We start from the raw sequence: 24,820 nt of genomic DNA, 5'->3' as shown, positions 1-24,820 counted from the left end.
CAGTCAGAACCAAACTCTCACACCAGTCAGAACCAAACTCTCACACCAGTCAGAACCAAACTCTCACACCAGTCACACCAAACTCTCACACCAGTCAGAACCAAACTCACATACCAGTCACACCAAACTCTCACACCAGTCAGAACCAAACTCTCACACCAGTTAGAACCAAACTCTCACACCAGTCACACCAAACTCTCACACCAGTCACACCAAACTCTCACACCAGTCACACCAAACTCTCACACCAGTCAGAACCAAACTCTCACACCAGTCAGAACCAAACTCTCACACCAGTCAGAACCAAACTCTCACACCAGTCAGAACCAAACTCTCACACCAGTCACACCAAACTCTCACACCAGTCAGAACCAAACTCTCACACCAGTCAGAACCAAACTCACATACCAGTCACACCAAACTCTCACACCAGTCAGAACCAAACTCTCACACCAGTTAGAACCAAACTCTCACACCAGTCACACCAAACTCTCACACCAGTCACACCAAACTCTCACACCAGTCACACCAAACTCTCACACCAGTCAGAACCAAACTCTCACACCAGTCACACCAAACTCTCACACCAGTCACACCAAACTCTCACACCAGTCAGAACCAAACTCTCACACCAGTCACACCAAACTCTCACACCAGTCAGAACCAAACTCTCACACCAGTCAGAACCAAACTCTCACACCAGTTAGAACCAAACTCTCACACCAGTCACAGCAAACTCTCACACCAGTCACAGCAAACTCTCACACCAGTCAGAACCAAACTTTCACACCAGTCACACCAAACTCTCACACCAGTCACACCAAACTCTCACACCAGTCAGAACCAAACTCTCACACCAGTCACACCAAACTCTCACACCAGTCACACCAAACTCTCACACCAGTCAGAGCCAAACTCTCACACCAGTGTAGGGGTTTCACCTACTAATCCTTTAAAGTAGATATAATTTGTTTTACCTTAATTATTAATCAGTCTCATTAATTTAGAATCAGTCTCATATTCTAATTATACCAGAACCATAACATTTAGTTATTAACTAAGGGTAATTAATGGTTTGGTATCTGAAGGATTTAACTATGAATTCTTTGGAGGTTTTGGCAACAACCACTTTTGAATGACATCAACACAGACAATTTGGTGAAAATAAATGATACATTTATTTAAAACTAACTATTCTAAAACAAACGGCATCAACAAGGATCAGTACATTTACAGTGAAGACTGGGTATCTAGTGTGTGTGTGTGTGTGTGTGTGTGTAAAAAGGGGAGGAGAGTAATGTGTGCACGCGCTTGTGCGCGTGTGAGGAGGCGGGAGTTGTAGTTTCAGTTCTCCTATAGAGAACAAAGCAACTAAAATGGCGCCGACTTTAAACAGTAGAGCAGCGCGACTGTGTTAATTAGCTCAGCTGGTTTATTCCAACGTGGTCAGAACAAAGAGTAATGGAGCTGGCTTAATAACTAAAAATTAATGTGATGTGTCTGAGAATGGGGAAGACTACAAGTTGTCCATTAATCAGATAAATAAAAGATGGTGGCATGCACAGCAAAGAGAACTTTGTATGTACAAATCTTGATGAAGATTATGAAAATAAAGTTAAACACATTCAGAATGTATTAACAGAAAGCTTGGTTAACTCTACAGTTCACATAACTTTGCCCTTTTATAAACTATGCCCAGCGTTAAGAGTCTCACGTGTTGAGGATTTGGGGTAGTGTCGTCCTCCCTGAATTCTCCTGGAATTAGGAGGGAATTTCCACCACAGGCTCCTCGTTGATTAAACGACGTCGTCCAGGTGTGCTGGGGAATCGTCCAGGAACGCGAGTCTCGTTCACGGTTTAACAACAGGGAGTTGATCGCCTTTGTTTCAGTCCGTGTGGCCGCGTTAGCAAGCTTGATTGAAGTCGTTTGGTGAATCTGTTGTCGCGGTAACGTTGATCGGTTGCTGGTTAGATTGCACCGTAACTCGGGCTCGTTAATTAAGTAGTACGACTTTCAGCTGTTTGCTGTTAGTCGTTGCAAAGTTCGCGTGCTCTCAGAGAAAACCGGAGAGAGAGAAGTGGCGGAGCCTCTCTTTAATAGGTCTAACCTATGTGTCGGTCAAACCAGAGAGAGAGGGAGATATTACGGAGCCTCTCTTTAATAGGTCTAACCTATGTGTCGGTCAAACCAGAGAGAGAGAGAGAGATATTACGGAGCCTCTCTTTAATAGGTCTAACCTATGTGTCGGTCAAACCAGAGAGAGAGAGGGAGATATTACGGAGCCTCTCTTTAATAGGTCTAACCTATGTGTCGGTCAAACCAGAGAGAGAGAGGGAGATATTACGGAGCCTCTCTTTAATAGGTCTAACCTATGTGTCGGTCAAACCAGAGAGAGAGAGGGAGATATTACGGAGCCTCTCTTTAATAGGTCTAACCTATGTGTCGGTCAAACCAGAGAGAGAGAGATGAATGGCTGTTCAGGGTATTTAAACACCTGAACTGTAGACACACCCTTACTTCCGTCAAAGCAAGCTTGTTCAATGTGTTGCCAGTGGTACTGCCACCTGCTGGTTTAGCATGGTACCTACATTCCCCCCTTGGTCTTCAGACTGGGGCTGATGTCACAGTCCTGAAGAGCACAAAAGGTTATCCATGCATTCCATGTTCCTTGTAGCATCCACTGGGAGGTGATCAATTCCATGAGTCAAGTTGTCCATCCCGCTCATAGCATGATCCATGAGATGGCTGGGAGATGCTGTAGACACACATCTGGGCAACAAGTTCACTACTGGGCAGTTCTTGAACAGTAACTAAGTTTAACCAAATCAAGAAAAACAATTAAAGAATATTAATGCATGGCTTAGATTTCACTTGTTGGACAAAGCTGGACTTCCATACAGTGTCTCAAAAGTTAACAGCTCTTGCTATACTGGTAGAGGAGAGAATAAGATCTGTGTGAGGGGTAAAATGTAGAATAGAGGTTAGGAGGTAACGCTGGGTACGCCCCCCCTTTGTAAAGAACCTACTGCATTGAAAATGCAGAGATGTGGGCGGAGATGATGCCAGGAACATCTCCCTTTAAAAGATCAGAGATCTGGAAACATAGCTACATGTTTACAGGCTGAAGGTTTACATGTAACTTCGTATAAAGTCAGTTCTACCTCCCTCCTGGCTCAGGCTGGAGGTCCACTAACTGACCCTTATCTATGGCTGTCCCCCCTTCCACTGGTTCTGCCTCTCTTTCCACCTCTTGGCTCTGTCCCTGTGGCGAGAGTAGTGAGAGGGGCCTGCAGAAAGAACAGTGTCTGAATTTACAGGGAAAGCATAGGGAGGATCTTGGAGCTCTTTGGAGTCTCCTTCAGGCAGACTGGGCTGCACAACAGTCTCCCAAACTGTCTGCGTGGTCTTTCTGATCTCACGCATCGACAGGTCACCTTGGCGTGCTAAAAGTGTGACATGGGTTCTCACACAAGGGTGGAGATTATGCAAAAATAGGGATTTGAAGGTTCGGTCTTCTGTGAGACCTGGTCCATTTCTTCCCTGGAAAAATGTTTGTTTCAAGCGATTAAAGTAATCTCTGGGATGCTCTGAACGCTTGTGCTTAATTTTAATGGCCGACATGAATGCTGACGCTTCGTCAAAGAAAGGGGAATACTCCTCAGCGAGGGCTTTGCATAGCTGAGTGTAACTGTCCCTAATGGAAAACGGCTGTGATTCTATGAATGTGCGAACTGATCTAGAGGTGGTTTTCCAAATCAGCTTCACTTTCTCTCGTTCTGTTGCATAAGGCAAGTCCGAGAGGCTACACTCAATTTCTTTGAGGTAGTCTTCAACATGGTAGTTTGACCTTGCTGGGTCGAATGGCTCCATGTCCTTGGCTAGTGAATCTAGTAACTTTAACCGAGGGAAATGTTCAAGGACATGTCTATTAGAATAGGAAGGTGGACCTTCACTATCCAAGTGGTGTAACTCTTGGTCAATAGGATGCCTACTGCCTCCTGTCTCTCTGTGCCTAGGTGGCAGTAATGAGCCTTTATGCATCTCAAGTTGAGAAATATCTGTATTTCTCCTTGAGGAAAAAGCTGTAGCATGTACGTCACTGTGCCAGCCTGTGCGTGGGTCAGTGGAATGATGCTCAGCGTTTAAGTAAGGCCTGTTATCTGCTCTACCTGGTGAGACGTCCCTTGTCTGTACGTTCTGCCAGTGGTGTACATCAGCATGCCTTCTGCCGTCCTGCTCTGTGTCTATAGGGGGCAACAGTGAGCCTTTGTGCATCTCAAGTTGGGAAATTTTTGCATTTCCTCTTGAGGAAATAGCTGCAGCATGTACGTCACTGTGCCAGCCTGTGCGTGGGTCAGTGGAATGATGCTCAGCATTCATACAAGGCTTCTTAACTGTGGTACCTAATGAGATGTCCCTGGTCTGGACATCATGCGGAGGATAATGGTCACCAGCATGCTTTCTACCTTCCTGGTCTCTGTCCATAGGGGGCAACAGTGAGCCTTTGCGCATCTCAAGTTGAGAAATATCTGCAGTTCTCCTTGAGGAAGAAGCTGGAACATGTACGTCACTGCGCCAGCCTGTGCGTGGGTCAGTGGAATGATGCTCAGCTTTTAAGTAAGGCTTCCTAGCTGCTGTACCTGACGGGATGTCCCTGGTCTGGACATCATGCAGAGAATAAGGAGGGCCAAAAGACATAGCAGGATTAGTATTACTCTTTTTGTTACTCAAGAGTAAGGGGGCAGAAGCTAGGGACGAGTAAGAGGGCTCTGCTGACTTGTAGCAAGAGGATGCAGACAGGGCATCTGCTCTTGGAGGGTGCTTCTCCACAGAGGCTTCACTTTGAGCTTCAGAAGCTGAACCGTCAGTAGTATCATATGGATACTCTGAGGAAGAACTAGTTACATCTAACCTAAGACTCGTGGGGACTGGAGCCGGGGCCTTAGGATGTACGACAGGTGCATCATCACCTGTGGAGTGCTGACTATATTGGCTTTCTACTGTAACTAATTTAGAAGGTCTAGAGGTGCCAGATCTAGTTGCAAGGAAATCTTGCGCACTCGCACGAGCAAGCTCACTCTCCCTTTGGAGGCGGGCAGTTTCTGTTAAGCCCGTGTGACGTTCACTTACGGTGAGCACGTCATTCAGCGCATGAGTGGTCAGTTGGAGGTTGTGGCGAAGGCTCTCAACCTCAGAACTGAGCTTAGCAGTATCCTGTTTGAGGAGTCTATTTTCCTTGCGTAGTGCCTCTACTTCTAAGCGAGCCTGCTGCTGACATAGAAGGAACATTTTAAAAACTACATCTGGAACGGTAGGGGTCTCCTCAAAGTAGTCCTTTAGAGGTTTGTCAACATCCTTCCTACCTGGTTCAAGAATCTGAAGGAGCTGAAGCAAAGATTGACAAGTATTCTGTTTTAGAAAAGCCATGGTTAGTCTAAATGTACTTATAGACTAGCTCAAAAAAAAGGGACAAAATCAAGTCAGCTTCAGTACAATCTGGCTTAGCTATTGTGCCAGGACCTTGTGTCTGGGCAGGTAAAAAGGGTAATTACCTAGGTGGACAAGCCAAATTGAAACTGGGGTAAAAAGAATTGTGCCAAAGGTGATTATGGTCTCTGAAACTAAACACTAGCACACTGGACCAAAGACTGCAACAGTGAAGTTATACAAAGACAGTGAAGTCTGATAACTGTGCTAAATAATTATCCTAATACTTCTGCAGTACAGGGGAAATCAGTGGGATGCCACACAAATTAAAGCAACTGAATTACTATTGAAGTAATCAGAAATTAAATGAGTAAAATAAATATGCTGATCTTCAGTTGATTGCTCAATGAATGTGAATAGTAACCAAATGGTAATCAAATTAGAACACTATCACCAAACTGTAGTTACCAAGTACTAGCTTTCCTCTATAGGAAGACTTGGGAAGCGCTCTGGCGCCCTCTTCTGGCGAATTTGGAGATGGTCCTATTCTAATGGCTTGAAAGCCTGTGATATGAAAATATGGTTGATATCAAACAAATATGGTTGAGCCAGAAATCTCCCTCACACGGGGCACCAATTATGTAGGGGTTTCACCTACTAATCCTTTAAAGTAGATATAATTTGTTTTACCTTAATTATTAATCAGTCTCATTAATTTAGAATCAGTCTCATATTCTAATTATACCAGAACCATAACATTTAGTTATTAACTAAGGGTAATTAATGGTTTGGTATCTGAAGGATTTAACTATGAATTCTTTGGAGGTTTTGGCAACAACCACTTTTGAATGACATCAACACAGACAATTTGGTGAAAATAAATGATACATTTATTTAAAACTAACTATTCTAAAACAAACGGCATCAACAAGGATCAGTACATTTACAGTGAAGACTGGGTATCTAGTGTGTGTGTGTGTGTGTGTGTGTGTAAAAAGGGGAGGAGAGTAATGTGTGCACGCGCTTGTGCGCGTGTGAGGAGGCGGGAGTTGTAGTTTCAGTTCTCCTATAGAGAACAAAGCAACTAAAATGGCGCCGACTTTAAACAGTAGAGCAGCGCGACTGTGTTAATTAGCTCAGCTGGTTTATTCCAACGTGGTCAGAACAAAGAGTAATGGAGCTGGCTTAATAACTAAAAATTAATGTGATGTGTCTGAGAATGGGGAAGACTACAAGTTGTCCATTAATCAGATAAATAAAAGATGGTGGCATGCACAGCAAAGAGAACTTTGTATGTACAAATCTTGATGAAGATTATGAAAATAAAGTTAAACACATTCAGAATGTATTAACAGAAAGCTTGGTTAACTCTACAGTTCACATAACTTTGCCCTTTTATAAACTATGCCCAGCGTTAAGAGTCTCACGTGTTGAGGATTTGGGGTAGTGTCGTCCTCCCTGAATTCTCCTGGAATTAGGAGGGAATTTCCACCACAGGCTCCTCGTTGATTAAACGACGTCGTCCAGGTGTGCTGGGGAATCGTCCAGGAACGCGAGTCTCGTTCACGGTTTAACAACAGGGAGTTGATCGCCTTTGTTTCAGTCCGTGTGGCCGCGTTAGCAAGCTTGATTGAAGTCGTTTGGTGAATCTGTTGTCGCGGTAACGTTGATCGGTTGCTGGTTAGATTGCACCGTAACTCGGGCTCGTTAATTAAGTAGTACGACTTTCAGCTGTTTGCTGTTAGTCGTTGCAAAGTTCGCGTGCTCTCAGAGAAAACCGGAGAGAGAGAAGTGGCGGAGCCTCTCTTTAATAGGTCTAACCTATGTGTCGGTCAAACCAGAGAGAGAGGGAGATATTACGGAGCCTCTCTTTAATAGGTCTAACCTATGTGTCGGTCAAACCAGAGAGAGAGAGAGAGATATTACGGAGCCTCTCTTTAATAGGTCTAACCTATGTGTCGGTCAAACCAGAGAGAGAGAGGGAGATATTACGGAGCCTCTCTTTAATAGGTCTAACCTATGTGTCGGTCAAACCAGAGAGAGAGAGGGAGATATTACGGAGCCTCTCTTTAATAGGTCTAACCTATGTGTCGGTCAAACCAGAGAGAGAGAGGGAGATATTACGGAGCCTCTCTTTAATAGGTCTAACCTATGTGTCGGTCAAACCAGAGAGAGAGAGATGAATGGCTGTTCAGGGTATTTAAACACCTGAACTGTAGACACACCCTTACTTCCGTCAAAGCAAGCTTGTTCAATGTGTTGCCAGTGGTACTGCCACCTGCTGGTTTAGCATGGTACCTACACCAGTCACACCAAACTCTCACACCAGTCACACCAAACTCTCACACCAGTCACACCAAACTCTCACACCAGTCAGAACCAAACTCTCACACCAGTCAGAACCAAACTCTCACACCAGTCACACCAAACTCTCACACCAGTCACACCAAACTCTCACACCAGTCAGAGCCAAACTCTCACACCAGTCAGAACCAAACTATCACACCAGTCACACCCAAACTCTCACACCAGTCAGAGCCAAACTCTCACACCAGTCAGAACCAAACTCTCACACCAGTCACACCCAAACTCTCACACCAGTCAGAGCCAAACTCTCACACCAGTCAGAACCAAACTCTCACACCAGTCACACCAAACTCTCACACCAGTCAGAACCAAACTCTCACACCAGTCACACCAAACTCTCACACCAGTCACACCAAACTCTCACACCAGTCAGAGCCAAACTCTCACACCAGTCAGAACCAAACTCTCACACCAGTCACACCAAACTCTCACACCAGTCACACCAAACTCTCACACCAGTCAGAACCAAACTCTCAACGCTTGTCACCTCATCAGAGTTGGAACACAACAACAGATGTCTTCATCAATATGGTTCATTCATCCCAAAGAACCAGCGGAGAGAACAGAGACATAGAAATGGGGACAGAGAGTGGAAGAAAACAGGAGAGAAACAACCATGAAGATAAAGAGCTGTCTTTGGCGCCAGCTGACTGAAACTAACGCTGGTGTGCTTGTAAGCCTGAGCATGTGTAACAGGAGAGAACACACCACTAATTCACTACTGACTAATTGATGGCTGCATGGAGCGTGTCTCCTGAGGACGGTGTTCCCTTACAGCGCCGTAGAGCTGTCCAACCCACACGCATGTCACAACCCACACGCATGTCACTGCCCGTGACTCTGTGTGCTCATTCACCAGAGCCACGTTACAAATGAGTTGTGGAAGGAATGTGTGTGTGTGTGTGAGAGAGAGAGTGTGTGTGTGTGTGTGGAGAGAGAGAGAGAGAGAGAGAGAGAGAGAGAGAGAGAGAGTCTGGACGGTCTGGCAGAAAGGGAACCGTGCTACTACGTGTGATCTGCTGTTACTTCTGGTGATACAGCACAGAACAGTGATTTACATATACAACACATAAGAGTGACACCAAAGACTAAAATAAACCCGACTAGTGTTTCCTGAGATGGTGACATTCCAGGTACAGCTGCTTTAGAGTAGCACCTGATGCAAAACACACTATAGGCCATCAGTGGACTTCAGCAGACTAGTGACATCATTCTGTTTTTGTTTATTAAGTCTGTTTCTACATGACATCATCTTGTTTACATGTGATGTCAACACAGCAATAATGCTTTCGTCACAACCTTCAGTTGAGCATTTTGTGACTCTGGTAAATGTCTGTGTGTGCATAATGTGTGTATGTGACAGCTAGTGTTTAGTCTAGAACAACAACATGTCTGGAACATCTGGGGGTCACAGCAGGACGTTTGAGTAGTTCAATTCCAACTGAAGACCAGAGACAGACCAGACATGACAGAGAGACCAGACATGACAGTGAGAGACCAGACATGACAGAGAGAGACCAGACATGACAGAGAGAGACCAGACATGACACAGAGAGACCAGACATGACACAGAGAGACCAGACATGACAGAGACCAGACATGGCAGAGAGAGACCAGACATGACAGTGAGAGACCAGAAATGACAGAGAGACCAGACATGACAGAGAGACCAGACATGACAGAGAGAGACCAGACATGACAGTGAGAGACCAGACATGACAGTGAGAGACCAGACATGACAGAGACCAGACATGACAGAGACCAGACATGACAGAGACCAGACATGACACAGAGAGACCAGACATGACAGAGAGACCAGACATGACAGTGAGAGACCAGACATGACAGTGAGAGACCAGACATGACAGTGAGAGACCAGACATGACAGAGACCAGACATGACAGAGACCAGACATGACAGAGAGACCAGACATGACAGAGACCAGACATGACAGAGAGAGACCAGACATGACAGAGAGAGACCAGACATGACAGAGAGACCAGACATGACAGAGAGAGACCAGACATGACAGAGAGACCAGACATGACACAGAGAGACCAGACATGACACAGAGAGACCAGACATGACAGAGAGAGACCAGACATGACAGAGAGAGACCAGACATGACAGAGAGAGACCAGACATGACAGAGAGACCAGACATGACAGAGAGAGACCAGACATGACAGAGAGACCAGACATGACACAGAGAGACCAGACATGACACAGAGAGACCAGACATGACACAGAGAGACCAGACATGACAGAGAGAGACCAGACATGACAGAGAGAGACCAGACATGACAGTGAGAGACCAGACATGACAGTGAGAGACCAGACATGACAGTGAGAGACCAGACATGACAGAGACCAGACATGACAGTGAGCCAAGACATAACAGAGAGAATGTCAGTCTGAGTATGTGTATCAGTCATGACAGAAAGGTTAATTCAGTGTTAACCTATATCTCATCCAAAATGAAAACAGGGAAATATCTGACACCCTTCTACAGTACACAGCACTGTGTAGGATTTTCACCCTACAGGCAGAAATAAAATGTTCATTTTCACATCAACCAAATAAAAAAATATGCATAAGAGATCCATGTTAATTCCTAAAACAGAACTGAACAGCAGTCCAGAAGCATGAGATGTGTTTATCAGAACCTGAGCCCTCTGTGAGGAGGTTCTGTGTGGTGTGAAGACGTGAGTGTATGAAATATCTAATCATTATTTCCTATTGAGTCCCATATTGGTAGACGGCGACGAAGACTAGCATGGTTAAAGAAAACTGCATAGCACATAGCAGAAGTGTGTGTGTGTGTGTGTGTGTGCACATGCAGGGAGCTACAGCAGTTCTAGAATTTGTTGCATTGGGAGCTCAAGGGAGTTACACTAGAACTGTGTGGAGATATTGTACAACCGTTTGAAGCTAGTGTACAACCGTTTGGAGTTAGTGTAGAATGGTGTAAAGTTAGTGTACAACCGTGTGGAGTTAGTGTAGAACTGTGTGAAGTTACAGTATTATGTAGTGAAACACCTGAACTATACAGTATTAGGTAACCCTAACCCCAACCCCTAAACTAACCTCTAACCCTAGCCCTACCCCCTAACCCTAGCCCTGCCCCCTAACCCTAGCCCTGCCCCCTAACCCTAGCCCTGCCCTCTAACCCTAGCCCTACCCCCTAACCCTAGCCCTGCCCCCTAACCCTAGCCCTGCCCCCTAACCCTAGCCCTGCCCCCTAACCCTAGCCCTACCCCCTAACCCTAGCCCTACCCCCTAACCCTAGCCCTACCCCCTAACCCTAGCCCTGCAGGGCACCAGTCCTGCTTAATCGTGCACCACAAGGGTTCAACTTCCACAAAACTTCATTATAGGCTGTAAGGACTTAAACTCGCTGTAGAAGTTCCTGTGTATTTTATATTGAACATCATTATGATATATGGTAATGATGATATGGTTGTGGATGAAGGCCTGGGTCCGTCTGGCCTGGGTCCGTCTGGCCTGGGTCCGTCTGGCCTGGGTCCGTCTGGCCTGCGTCCGTCTGGCCTGCGTCCGTCTGTGCTGCATTTGAGTTGTCAGACTTATACCTTCTCAGTTCTGTTGCTTCAGTCAGATCCAACTCCAAGAGGTGAAGGGATCAACTTCTATTATGGGCTGTTTGAGTTACCGTGGGCACTGGAGTTACACTCTCTAAGAGAATTTATTAAATGGTGCAGAGGGAGGAGTGACATCAATGCTTTGGTGTGACGTTATTGATTTGGACAGGTAAGGACATCAAAACACATACTGTACACTAGACAAGCAGGGACTCCTTCTCTGTCTCTCTCTCTCTGTTTCTCTTTCACTCTGTTTCTCTCTCATTCTGCCACCTTTTACTGTTCTTCGTCTTACACATTCTCATTTACGCCAATGCACACCCACACATCAAATACAGGCATAGAGTAACAACGTGTTAATGCACAAAATGTACTAGACTAAAATTCTTTTTATAATAGTAACACTAAGAACTTGTGTAACAGAAGTGTTGACAAACTAAAAACCCAACAATCCATTTTTTTATAAAACCATTTTTTAGCATAAGACTACAATAACTATATATATATGATACAATTAGTGCTCAACAATCAAAACATTAGTTACCAAACAAATCTAAATCTAGATCTAAAATTGTATCAAGCCTAATGATTATATGTTCAAGGCCATGTGACCAAACACAGATACTAACACCACCTGAAAAGATCTCAGAAAAAACATTTTTTTCTTTGCCAGCTGCATTTTATATTCAGTTTCTTTTTGGTAAACCTTTAATATACGCACAGTAAATGTGAATTTCAAAAGGAACATGAATCAGTTTGGACTTGTGTGTAGGGTATTCTAACTAAAATTCTTTAGGTCGGAGCTTTGTGGCTGACGCGTGTTTCAGGATCCAAAAGTAAACGACATCTTCAACAAAAGTCACGTTTTGTATTTTTTATTGATGCAAAATAATAATAAAAACGAATACAAACGAACACTTTGCCTTTTAAGTTTCCACTATAATCGTTCCACAGTGTGACTACGTCCACGGTACGATCCACGGTACGCTCCACGTACGGTCAGAAAAACCGTGAGCCTCCAACCCTCCTTCTCCCGCGTCCCTCTAACCACACTGTCCACTGCCCTAGCCCACCTGTGTCACCAAAGGCCAACCACGTCACTTCCCAAAATTACTTTTAAATCCACATTATCCTTTTGCGTATATTCTCACAAAAACCATGAAATATACTAAGCATAAATTTAAACCAGTATCAAACATCTTATCAATATTATATTATAATATGAAACATGAACACCAAATACACATAACATGGGCAAACTCTGAACTAGGCATAAAATAGGCATCTGGCGCCTACATTGTGTAACCCTAAATAATGATATTGTACCTTTAACTGCTTAGTCAACAGCAGAGGACTCCATAACAGCCAGTGCTGTTTGCCCTCCTGTGTGTGGGGGACAGGTGGAGGTGCGGGGGACAGGTGGAGGTGAGGGGGACAGGTGGAGGTGAGGAGGACAGGTGGAGGTGCGGGGGACAGGTGGAGGTGCGGGGGACAGGTGGAGGTGCGGGGGACAGGTGGAGGTGAGGAGGACAGGTGGAGGTGCGGGGGACAGGTGGAGGTGCGGGGGACAGGTGGAGGTGAGGAGGACAGGTGGAGGTGCGGGGGACAGGTGGAGGTGCGGGGGACCATGTGCTTTTACAACATGTGCACTCCCAGAACTAGAGAGAAGCTGGGGACATTCCTCCAAACACCACACAAGACGAAATAATTAAAAACACCACACAATAATTAAAAACACCACACAAGACGAAATAATTAAAAACACCACACAATAATTAAAAACACCACACAAGACAAAATGATTAAAAACACCACACAAGACGAAATGGCTATAATTAAATAATTTATATGTTAAATGGAACAGTCTCTTTTTTAAAAGAACTTTTTTAATCAGTTGACAACGGGACCAGCATTGTAATAGCACTGAAATAGCTAACGATCTGCAGCCTTTATCTCATACACAAAAGCATGAATGCATAAAGACTGCCAAACACCAGAGAAGGAAAGTCTAATATCAATGATGATTAAACACCATTTAGTAAGTCTTGGTTTCCATGGTGATAAAACAATAGAGAAAGGAAGTCTTAGTTTCCATGGTGATAAAACACCAGAGAAGTCTTAATTTCCTGTCACCTTGAGAAAGAATGTCACAGCTATGGACTCAGCAGTGTCGTCAGTTCACAGTGAGAGCGTTAGCTGCATCTGGACATCACTCTGGCCTACAGTAAAGGTTCTATTCCGAGTCTCTCAGGGTGTCCTCTGCCTTTTAGTGTTGGCTGTGATGGATTCGGCTGCATTACGACACGAGTTTGAGTGAGGAAAACATTACATGCACAAACATATATGGAAACACAGCGTCTTGTTTACTACAGATAGCTGTTAAGACAAATAAACTGAGCCCTGTGAGAACAGGATCTGGGAGCAACAAACACACATGATCTTTAAACATCAGTTTAGTGTTTTGTAAGGTTCTATTCAAAGTGGGTTTGTTTAGAGATCGGCAGCCTAGATAAGCAGTGTTGATCCAACTCTCACTCCAGAACTGTTTCCATTGGTACAACAGTTTTGTCATGGAAATGTGGGTGAATTCATTGATTGCAGTTCATAGTGATGAAGCTCATAATGAAGTTAAGGCACATACTGCCTGTGGGAACATAAATAGAGGTTGCTGTTCCATTGCAAACATGGACCACTGTTATCCCATTAGCTTTAAGACATTATATAAAAGAACCAGGTTTTCTCATCAGCACTACCATTCACTGGAGCTAAAGGACCCCAACACAGGCCCAGTAAATCCAAACAGTCACTGTCCTGTACGCACTGTGCATTCTGCCAGGTAGGGTCCTCTTAGTTTCTGTCAAACCCAGATTCATCCTTCAGACTATCAGATGATGTGTGAATCATCACGTGCCACTTCTCCAGAGTTCAGCCTCATACCACCAGCTGACGGCTGGCGTCACACGTGGTGATCTCAGGATCTTCTCGGCCTTGGAAACACATCATGAAGCTCCTGTTGCGGAGATCTGATCACATATCTCCGGAGTTCTGGATGTTGTTTCAGAGGAGCTCTGGGGTGAGGAGAACGTCCATGCTACGCTACGTCCACGCTACGCTACGTCCACGCTACGCTACGTCCTCGCTGTGAGAAGTCTGTTGGACACTGAGTAATCAGCTTCACTGTGAGCTCTTTCTCACCTCACACATCCAGAGACTGTCTCATTCTCCTGAACCCAACCTCACACATCCAGAGCCTGTCTCATTCTCCTGAACCCAACCTCACACATCCAGAGACTGTCTCATTCTCCTGAACCCAACCTCACACATCCAGAGACTGTCTCATTCTCCTGAACCCAACCTCACACATCCAGAGCCTGTCTCATTCTCCTGAACCCAACCTCACACATACAGAGACTGTCTCAATCTCCTGAACCCAACCTCACACATCCAGAGACTGTCTCATTCTCCTGAACCCAACCTCACACATCCAGAGACTGTCTCATTCTCCTGAACCCAACCTCACACATCCAGAGACTGTCTCATTCTCCTGAACCCAACCTCACACATCCAGAGACTGTCTCATTCTCCTGAACCCAACCTCACACATCCAGAGACTGTCTCATTCTCCTGAACCCAACCACACACATCCAGAGCCTGTCTCATTCTCCTGAACCCAACCTCACACATCCAGAGCCTGTCTCATTCTCCTGAACCCAACCTCACACATCCAGAGCCTGTCTCATTCTCCTGAACCCAACCACACACATCCAGAGCCTGTCTCATTCTCCTGAACCCAACCTCACACATCCAGAGCCTGTCTCATTCTCCTGAACCCAACCACACACATCCAGAGCCTGTCTCATTCTCCTGAACCCAACCTCACACATCCAGAGCCTGTCTCATTCTCCTGAACCCAACCTCACACATCCAGAGCCTGTCTCATTCTCCTGAACCCAACCTCACACATCCAGAGCCTGTCTCATTCTCCTGAACCCAATCTCACACATCCAGAGCCTGTCTCATTCTCCTGAACCCAACCTCACACATCCAGAGACTGTCTCATTCTCCTGAACCCAACCTCACACATCCAGAGACTGTCTCATTCTCCTGAACCCAACCTCACACATCCAGAGCCTGTCTCATTCTCCTGAACCCAACCACACACATCCAGAGCCTGTCTCATTCTCCTGAACCCAACCTCACACATCCAGAGCCTGTCTCATTCTCCTGAACCCAACCTCACACATCCAGAGCCTGTCTCATTCTCCTGAACCCAACCACACACATCCAGAGACTGTCTCATTCTCCTGAACCCAACCTCACACATCCAGAGACTGTCTCATTCTCCTGAACCCAACCTCACACATCCAGAGACTGTCTCATTCTCCTGAACCCAACCTCACACATCCAGAGACTGTCTCATTCTCCTGAACCCAACCTCACACATCCAGAGACTGTCTCATTCTCCTGAACCCAACCTCACACATCCAGAGACTGTCTCATTCTCCTGAACCCAACCTCACACATCCAGAGACTGTCTCATTCTCCTGAACCCAACCACACACATCCAGAGCCTGTCTCATTCTCCTGAACCCAACCACACACATCCAGAGCCTGTCTCATTCTCCTGAACCCAACCTCACACATCCAGAGCCTGTCTCATTCTCCTGAACCCAACCACACACATCCAGAGCCTGTCTCATTCTCCTGAACCCAACCTCACACATCCAGAGACTGTCTCATTCTCCTGAACCCAACCTCACACATCCAGAGCCTGTCTCATTCTCCTGAACCCAACCTCACACATCCAGAGCCTGTCTCATTCTCCTGAACCCAATCTCACACATCCAGAGACTGTCTCATTCTCCTGAACCCAACCACATACATCCAGAGACTGTCTCATTCTCCTGAACCCAACCTCACACATCCAGAGACTGTCTCATTCTCCTGAACCCAACCTCACACATCCAGAGACTGTCTCATTCTCCTGAACCCAACCTCACACATCCAGAGCCTGTCTCATTCTCCTGAACCCAACCTCACACATACAGAGACTGTCTCAATCTCCTGAACCCAACCTCACACATCCAGAGACTGTCTCATTCTCCTGAACCCAACCTCACACATCCAGAGACTGTCTCATTCTCCTGAACCCAACCTCACACATCCAGAGCCTGTCTCATTCTCCTGAACCCAACCTCACACATACAGAGACTGTCTCAATCTCCTGAACCCAACCTCACACATCCAGAGACTGTCTCATTCTCCTGAACCCAACCTCACACATCCAGAGACTGTCTCATTCTCCTGAACCCAACCTCACACATCCAGAGACTGTCTCATTCTCCTGAACCCAACCTCACACATCCAGAGACTGTCTCATTCTCCTGAACCCAACCTCACACATCCAGAGACTGTCTCATTCTCCTGAACCCAACCTCACACATCCAGAGCCTGTCTCATTCTCCTGAACCCAACCACACACATCCAGAGCCTGTCTCATTCTCCTGAACCCAACCACACACATCCAGAGCCTGTCTCATTCTCCTGAACCCAACCTCACACATCCAGAGCCTGTCTCATTCTCCTGAACCCAACCACACACATCCAGAGACTGTCTCATTCTCCTGAACCCAACCTCACACATCCAGAGCCTGTCTCATTCTCCTGAACCCAACCACACACATCCAGAGCCTGTCTCATTCTCCTGAACCCAATCTCACACATCCAGAGCCTGTCTCATTCTCCTGAACCCAACCACACACATCCAGAGCCTGTCTCATTCTCCTGAACCCAACCTCACACATCCAGAGCCTGTCTCATTCTCCTGAACCCAACCACACACATCCAGAGACTGTCTCATTCTCCTGAACCCAACCTCACACATCCAGAGACTGTCTCATTCTCCTGAACCCAACCTCACACATCCAGAGCCTGTCTCATTCTCCTGAACCCAACCACACACATCCAGAGCCTGTCTCATTCTCCTGAACCCAATCTCACACATCCAGAGACTGTCTCATTCTCCTGAACCCAACCACATACATCCAGAGACTGTCTCATTCTCCTGAACCCAACCTCACACATCCAGAGACTGTCTCATTCTCCTGAACCCAACCTCACACATCCAGAGACTGTCTCATTCTCCTGAACCCAACCTCACACATCCAGAGACTGTCTCATTCTCCTGAACCCAACCACACACATCCAGAGCCTGTCTCATTCTCCTGAACCCAACCTCACACATCCAGAGCCTGTCTCATTCTCCTGAACCCAACCACACACATCCAGAGCCTGTCTCATTCTCCTGAACCCAACCCAACCTCACACATCCAGAGCCTGTCTCATTCTCCTGAACCCAACCTCACACATCCAGAGACTGTCTCATTCTCCTGAACCCAACCACACACATCCAGAGACTGTCTCATTCTCCTGAACCCAACCACACACATCCAGAGACTGTCTCATTCTCCTGAACCCAACCTCACACATCCAGAGCCTGTCTCATTCTCCTGAACCCAACCCAACCTCACACATCCAGAGCCTGTCTCATTCTCCTGAACCCAACCTCACACATCCAGAGCCTGTCTCATTCTCCTGAACCCAACCTCACACATCCAGAGACTGTCTCATTCTCCTGAACCCAACCTCACACATCCAGAGCCTGTCTCATTCTCCTGAACCCAACCTCATTCCAGCTTCTTCTACTCTATAATTTTCATGAAAGGCTTTGTGACCAGGGGAACCTGCCTGTGCTACTGGACAAAAAGTGTTAGGAGAATATTCGTATTTAGCTACATGAAGAGCGTTGGTGGTCTAGAAATTCATAGATAACACTATGAAACTCTTAAAGGGTGTAGCTGACACTTGAAGCTGATGCAGGACGGGACATGGCAGGTGTTTGGTCATGTCTAGCTGTGGGAGCATGGTAGTGTTGTGGGCCGCAGGACAGCGTGGAGCCTGCAGAAGCCGTGGTGTTGGGAGGATGTGGGGTGCTGGGTAAGGCGATATGTGAGGGCACCGTGGCGCGTTGGGGGCCTGTCGGGCTCTGACTGGTGTCATCTCTGCATGTCACACGACTCCTGCTACTGGGCTTGAGTTACGAATGACTTCATCTTTTCCCTCCACACTCAGTCATTCACCTATGGCTACAAATATTCTTCCAGATGTTGGTTCCAGACAGAGAGAGAGAGAGAGAGAGAGAGAGAGAGAGAGAGAGAGAGAGAGAGAGAGAGACAGACAGACAGACAGACAGACAGACAGAATGAGAAGAGACAGACAGAGCGAGAGACAGAGAAAGAAGGATGCTAGGCAACACCTGCACATGTCTGTGTTACTGACTGGCCTGTACAGGTCTGTATGACTGAATGGTCTGTACAGGTCTGAATGACTGAATGGTCTGTACAGGTCTGAATGACTGAATGGTCTGTACAGGTCTGCTGCTCCACACACAGAAACGTGGGAGAAGTAAAGAATAAAGAAGCAGAAAATAGAAAAAAAGAAAGAATTACCCTGAAGCAAAGAGATGCAGAGAGAAGCAGGTATGGGTGGGTGTAGTTGGGGTATGGGTGGGTGTAGTGGGTGGGTGTAGTGGGGGTATGGGTGGGTGTAATGGGTGTAGGGGTGGGTGTAGTAGGGGTATGGGTGGGTGTAGTGGGTGAGTGTAGTGGGGGTATGGGTGGGTGTAATGGGTGTAGGGGTGGGTGTAGTGGGGGTATTGGTGGGTGTAGTGGGTGTAGGGGTGGGTGTAGTGGGGGTAGGGGTGGGTGTAGTAGGGGTAGGGGTGGGTGTAGTAGGGGTATGGGTGGGTGTAGTGGGGGTATGGGTGGGTGTAATGGGTGTAGGGGTGGGTGTAGTGGGGGTATGGGTGGGTGTAGTGGGGGTAGGGGTGGATGTAGTAGGGGTATGGGTGGGTGTAGTGGGGGTATGGGTGGGTGTAGTGGGGGTAGGGGTGGGTGTAGTGGGGGTATGGGTGGGTGTAGTGGGGGTAGGGGTGGGTGTAGTGGGGGTATGGGTGGGTGTAGTAGGGGTATGGGTGGGTGTAGTAGGGGTATGGGTGGGTGTAGTGGGGGTATGGGTGGGTGTAGTGGGGGTAGGGGTGGGTGTAGTGGGGGTATGGGTGGGTGTAGTAGGGGTATGGGTGGGTGTAATGGGGGTATGGGTGGGTGTAGTGGGGGTAGGGGTGGGTGTAGTGGGGGTATGGGTGGGTGTAGTGGGGGTAGGGGTGGGTGTAGTGGGGGTATGGGTGGGTGTAGTAGGGGTATGGGTGGGTGTAATGGGGGTATGGGTGGGTGTAGTGGGGGTAGGGGTGGGTGTAGTGGGGGTATGGGTGGGTGTAGTGGGGGTAGGGGTGGGTGTAGTGGGGGTATGGGTGGGTGTAGTAGGGGTATGGGTGGGTGTAGTAGGGGTATGGGTGGGTGTAGTGGGGGTATGGGTGGGTGTAGTGGGGGTAGGGGTGGGTGTAGTGGGGGTATGGGTGGGTGTAGTAGGGGTATGGGTGGGTGTAATGGGGGTAGGGGTGGGTGTAGTGGGGGTATGGGTGGGTGTAGTAGGGGTATGGGTGGGTGTAGTAGGGGTATGGGTGGGTGTAGTGGGGGTATGGGTGGGTGTAGTGGGGGTAGGGGTGGGTGTAGTGGGGGTATGGGTGGGTGTAATGGGGGTAGGGGTGGGTGTAGTGGGGGTAGGGGTGGGTGTAGTAGGGGTATGGGTGGGTGTAGTAGGGGTATGGGTGGGTGTAGTGGGGGTATGGGTGGGTGTAGTGGGGGTATGGGTGGGTGTAGTGGGTGGGTGTAGTGGGGGTATGGGTGGGTGTAGTGGGGGTATGGGTGGGTGTAGTAGGGGTATGGGTGGGTGTAGTAGGGGTATGGGTGGGTGTAGTGGGGGTATGGGTGGGTGTAGTGGGGGTAGGGGTGGGTGTAGTGGGGGTATGGGTGGGTGTAATGGGGGTAGGGGTGGGTGTAGTGGGGGTAGGGGTGGGTGTAGTAGGGGTATGGGTGGGTGTAGTAGGGGTATGGGTGGGTGTAGTGGGGGTATGGGTGGGTGTAGTGGGGGTATGGGTGGGTGTAGTGGGTGGGTGTAGTGGGGGTATGGGTGGGTGTAGTGGGGGTATGGGTGGGTGTAGTGGGGGTATGGGTGGGTGTAGTGGGTGTAGGGGTGGGTGTAGTGGGTGTAAGGGTGGGTGTAGTGGGGGTATGGGTGGGTGTAATGGGTGTAGGGGTGGGTGTAGTGGGGGTATGGGTGGGTGTAGTGGGGGTATGGGTGGGTGTAGTGGGGGTATGGGTGGGTGTAGTGGGGGTATGGGTGGGTGTAATGGGTGTAGGGGTGGGTGTAGTGGGGGTATGGGTGGGTGTAATGGGTGTAGGGGTGGGTGTAGTGGGGGTATGGGTGGGTGTAATGGGTGTAGGGGTGGGTGTAGTGGGGGTATTGGTGGGTGTAGTAGGGGTATGGGTGGGTGTAGTGGATGTAGGAGTGGGTGTAGTGGGGGTATGGGTGGGTGTAGGGGTGGGTGTAATGGGGGTAGGGGTGGGTGTAGTGGGTGGGTGTAGTAGTGTATGGGTGGGTGTAGTAGGGGTATTGGCGGGTGTAGTAGGGGTATGGGTGGGTGTAATGGGTGTAGGGGTGGGTGTAGTGGGTGTAGGGGTGGGTGTAGTGGGGGTATTGGTGGGTGTAGTGGGTGTAGGGGTGGGTGTAGTGGGTGTAGGGGTGGGTGTAGTGGGGGTATTGGTGGGTGTAGTGGGGGTATGGGTGGGTGTAATGGGTGTAGGGGTGTGTGTAGCGAGTCCAGGTCAGTCACACACCGCTTCATAAAACCTTGGATCCACAAACCAGAACAGAACACACATACAGACACAGACACACACAGACACGCGCGCACACACACACACACACACACACACACACACACACACACACGCACACACACGCACACACACGCACACACACATCTTTGTCCACCATTCTTCTCCTCTATAAGCTTCTGTCTGTTCCTTCTGCACTCTTGGAACTGAAGAACCGAATAAAATAACAGAGAGTCAATGAGGGCTAACATGAGCAAAACCTGTCTCTCCTCTCTCTCCTGTCTCTCCTGTCTCTCCTCTCTCTCCTGTCTCTCCTCTCTCTCCTGTCTCTCCTCTCTCTCTTCTCTCCTCTCTCTCCTCTCTCCTGTCTCTCCTGTCTCTCCTCTCTCTCCTCTCTCCTGTCTCTCCTCTCTCTCCTGTCTCTCCTCTCTCTCCTCTCTCCTGTCTCTCCTCTCTCCTCCTGCCAGTCTGTCTTCCTGTATCCACCCTTCTTGGCCACCCCTGACCAGTCACTAAAACAACAAAAACAAAAATAATGACCATCCAAACAGCAACGGCACAAACAAGGTTTAACAGCACACCGGGGAGCTGCTGTGTGTGTGATTAGGGCTAATAGTTCAGCTTCACTGGTCAGCCTTGTGGAAACACCTTCTCCCCTGCCAGGTGTAGTGACAGGTGGAGCCTGCCGTGGTGTGTCTCACCCCAGATCACCCCAGATCTCACACCAGATCACCCCAGCTGATGGATGTGCTTTTCTCCACATGGAGTGGTTGACTTTAGATACTTGAGTTAAGAGTTAATACCAGAGTTAAGAGGGGCTGGGACACGGGATGAATGCCACAGGGGTGGAGGTGTGGGTGGAGCAGGAGGTGGAGGTGTGGGTGGAGCAGGTGGTGGCCTGGGTCTGCTGCTTTATTATTTATTTTATTTATTTAACATATTTTTGTCAATTGTGATTTTTTACACCCCAATCGAAATTTGTCCTCCACTTTTAACCCATCTGTGCAGTCAGAACACACATACACACTAGTGATTACTAGGGGGCTGTGGATCACACGTGCCCAGAGCGGTGGGCAGCCCTAGCCCGGCGCCCGGGGAGCAGTTGGGGTTAGGTGCCTTGCTCAAGGGCACCTCAGTCATGGCCTGTCTGGGAATCGAACCCACGACCCTCCGGTCACCGCCAGGCCATGACTGCCCCAATGACTGCTGGAGACAGTGTGGTGCCATAGAGGAAGAGGTCTGCAGTCTGAACCAGGACCTGACGGTGCTCTGCCTGAAACACTGACCTGAAAAAGTGTGTGTGTGTGTGTGTGTGAGAGAGAGAGAGAGAGAGAGAGAGAGAGAGAGAGAGAGAGAGAGAAGGGGAGAGAGTATATCTTTGTGTATGAGAAACAGGATTGAAGGGAGTGTTTGTGTGTGATGAGAGTGACACATATGTGTACACTGAGCTGTAAGATGATGCTTTGTCCGCTTGCCACCAGAAATAAAGCCTGCGTCTCCCACAGAACCCACGCCTGTCCCCATACAGAACCCACGCCTGTCTCCACCACAGAACCCACGCCTGTCTCCACCACAGAACCCACGCCTGTCTCCACCACAGAACCCACGCCTGTCTCCACCACAGAACCCACACCTGTCTCCACCACAGAACCCACGCCTGTCTCCACCACAGAACCCACGCCTGTCTCCACCACAGAACCCACGCCTGTCTCCATCACAGAACCCACGCCTGTCTCCACCACAGAACCCACGCCTGTCTCCACCACAGAACCCACGCCTGTCTCCACCACAGAACCCACGCCTGTCTCCACCACAGAACCCACACCTGTCTCCACCACAGAACCCACACCTGTCTCCACCACAGAACCCACACCTGTCTCCACCACAGAACCCACGCCTGTGTCCACCACAGAACCCACGCCTGTCTCCACCACAGAACCCACGCCTGTCTCCACCACAGAACCCACGCCTGTCTCCACCACAGAACCCACGCCTGTCTCCACCACAGAACCCACGCCTGTCTCCACCACAGAACCCACGCCTGTCTCCACCACAGAACCCACGCCTGTCTCCACCCTGCAGCAGTGGGCAGAGTCCTACTGGCAAACCTGCCGGGTACCCATCTGCATACTGGCTAATACACCCAACACTCACACTCACTCTGCTCAGATACCTGCACCTATCTCGAACACCTACAGGGGGAAACGTGAATGGGTGAGGGTGAGAGTGAGAGAGTAAGAGGGTGAGGGTGAGAGTGAGAGAGTAAGAGGGTGAGAGTGAGAGGGTGATTCGCCGGTGCGTCTAAACGGACCTCTGATCGCTACTTTTCCACTGCATGAAACTTGCGACCCTTTGAAAATGAGAGGACGGAACCTTGCGGCGCATTGTAGCAGTACTGGTAGTGGCGAGCTTCAGTACTCCAGTATCCTGGTACTGGCGAGCTCAAATCGGACCGACCCCGTCCTGCACTCGACCCGAGCGCGTGCGTCAGACACTTGAGTGCATTGACGCCATCCGTGCGCACGCGGGTGAATGTTAATGTATAACTGCAGCTTCATTGAGAAAAAACCGCAGGGGAGGAAAAGAGCAAACCGGGCTGCGTAAAACGTCGGGAACGTCAAGCTCGAGCGTGCACAACCGCACTCCTCTCGCGCGGCACAAATGCGCATGCATAGAGGGAGGGATGGTGAACAGAACACGCAGGAGCGAGTGTAGTTTTGGGTTTGAACCAGCAGTACCTGCATCTTGTCGGACGTGAACACCTCCGTGTCTACATCACAGGCGATGAGTGTTACCATCTCCAGTTTCATGTTTATCGATGGCATTCCCCTTAGAGCGACTCGGGGAATAAGATAAACGGGGAGTCTTGTGTTGTAGCTGCGTGGCGCTCGCGCTGTCCGTCTCGGTGGAGTCCACGGTACTCCGGTAAACACCGCTGCTCCCTCGCGCTCGTGTGTGCTGCTAGGTGCAGTGAGTTCACCTGAGACGCGCTATAGACGGACGCTGCCTGTTTCTCGGTGTCTCTCTCCTGCACGCAGGAGGCGGTCAGGTCTCTCCGCACCAACCAGCGCGCGCTGCCACGGTACTGACGTCAGCACCCCGGTGCACGCGGGCCTATAGCAACCTTAGAGCAACCATAGAGCGCGCGCCTGTGATGAAAAGTAAAATCATAGCTGTAATTATCTGTCACATTTGTCTGATAAACAGCCAAGCTGCCTCGTACAGATTCTTTAGACAAATCTGACAATCAGACATCTGTAATTTTCGGGTTCCATGCAACAACGAAATTGCAGGGATTATACTAAAGAATCAGTTTAGGCTAAATTGCTGTTTCTCAGAATATCGAATAATTCCATTTAGCAAATTTGTGAGATTAGGTTAGCCTAAAATTCACTCCACAAACATAAAACTAACATGGAAAACACGTCACAAGACCAGCTCCCTAACCACCAGACCATGACCAGGCCATTAGAAGAGTGGACATCTTTGGAACAGTAGAACTATTGGCTTCAGAAGAGTGGAAGATACTCTTTAGAAGGGTACAGGTATTATCCTCAAAAGAGTGGAGATATTACCTTTAGGAGGGTGGATGTATTATCTTCAGGTGGAGGAATTGTCTTCAGATGGGTGGAG

At 48.4% G+C, this 24,820-nt stretch overlaps 1 protein-coding gene across 1 annotated transcript in view; it reads right to left on the bottom strand.

The window, feature by feature from the left end:
• The window catches only part of rcan3 (regulator of calcineurin 3), a 39,272-nt gene extending 15,034 nt beyond the window's left edge, over positions 1-24,238 (bottom strand). Inside the window, exon 1 of the mRNA XM_076978792.1 lies at positions 23,926-24,238. Within this exon, the coding sequence (XP_076834907.1) occupies positions 23,926-24,012 (87 nt within the window). The 5' untranslated portion in view covers positions 24,013-24,238. The remainder of the gene's footprint in view (positions 1-23,925) is intronic.
• Positions 24,239-24,820: the final 582 nt, after the last annotated feature.

This window comes from Brachyhypopomus gauderio, chromosome 17 (genome assembly GCF_052324685.1).
Source record: "Brachyhypopomus gauderio isolate BG-103 chromosome 17, BGAUD_0.2, whole genome shotgun sequence".
NCBI lineage: Eukaryota > Metazoa > Chordata > Actinopteri > Gymnotiformes > Hypopomidae > Brachyhypopomus > Brachyhypopomus gauderio.
Note: the sequence above shows the minus strand (reverse complement) of the source record. Positions and strands in the feature narration are given on the sequence as shown.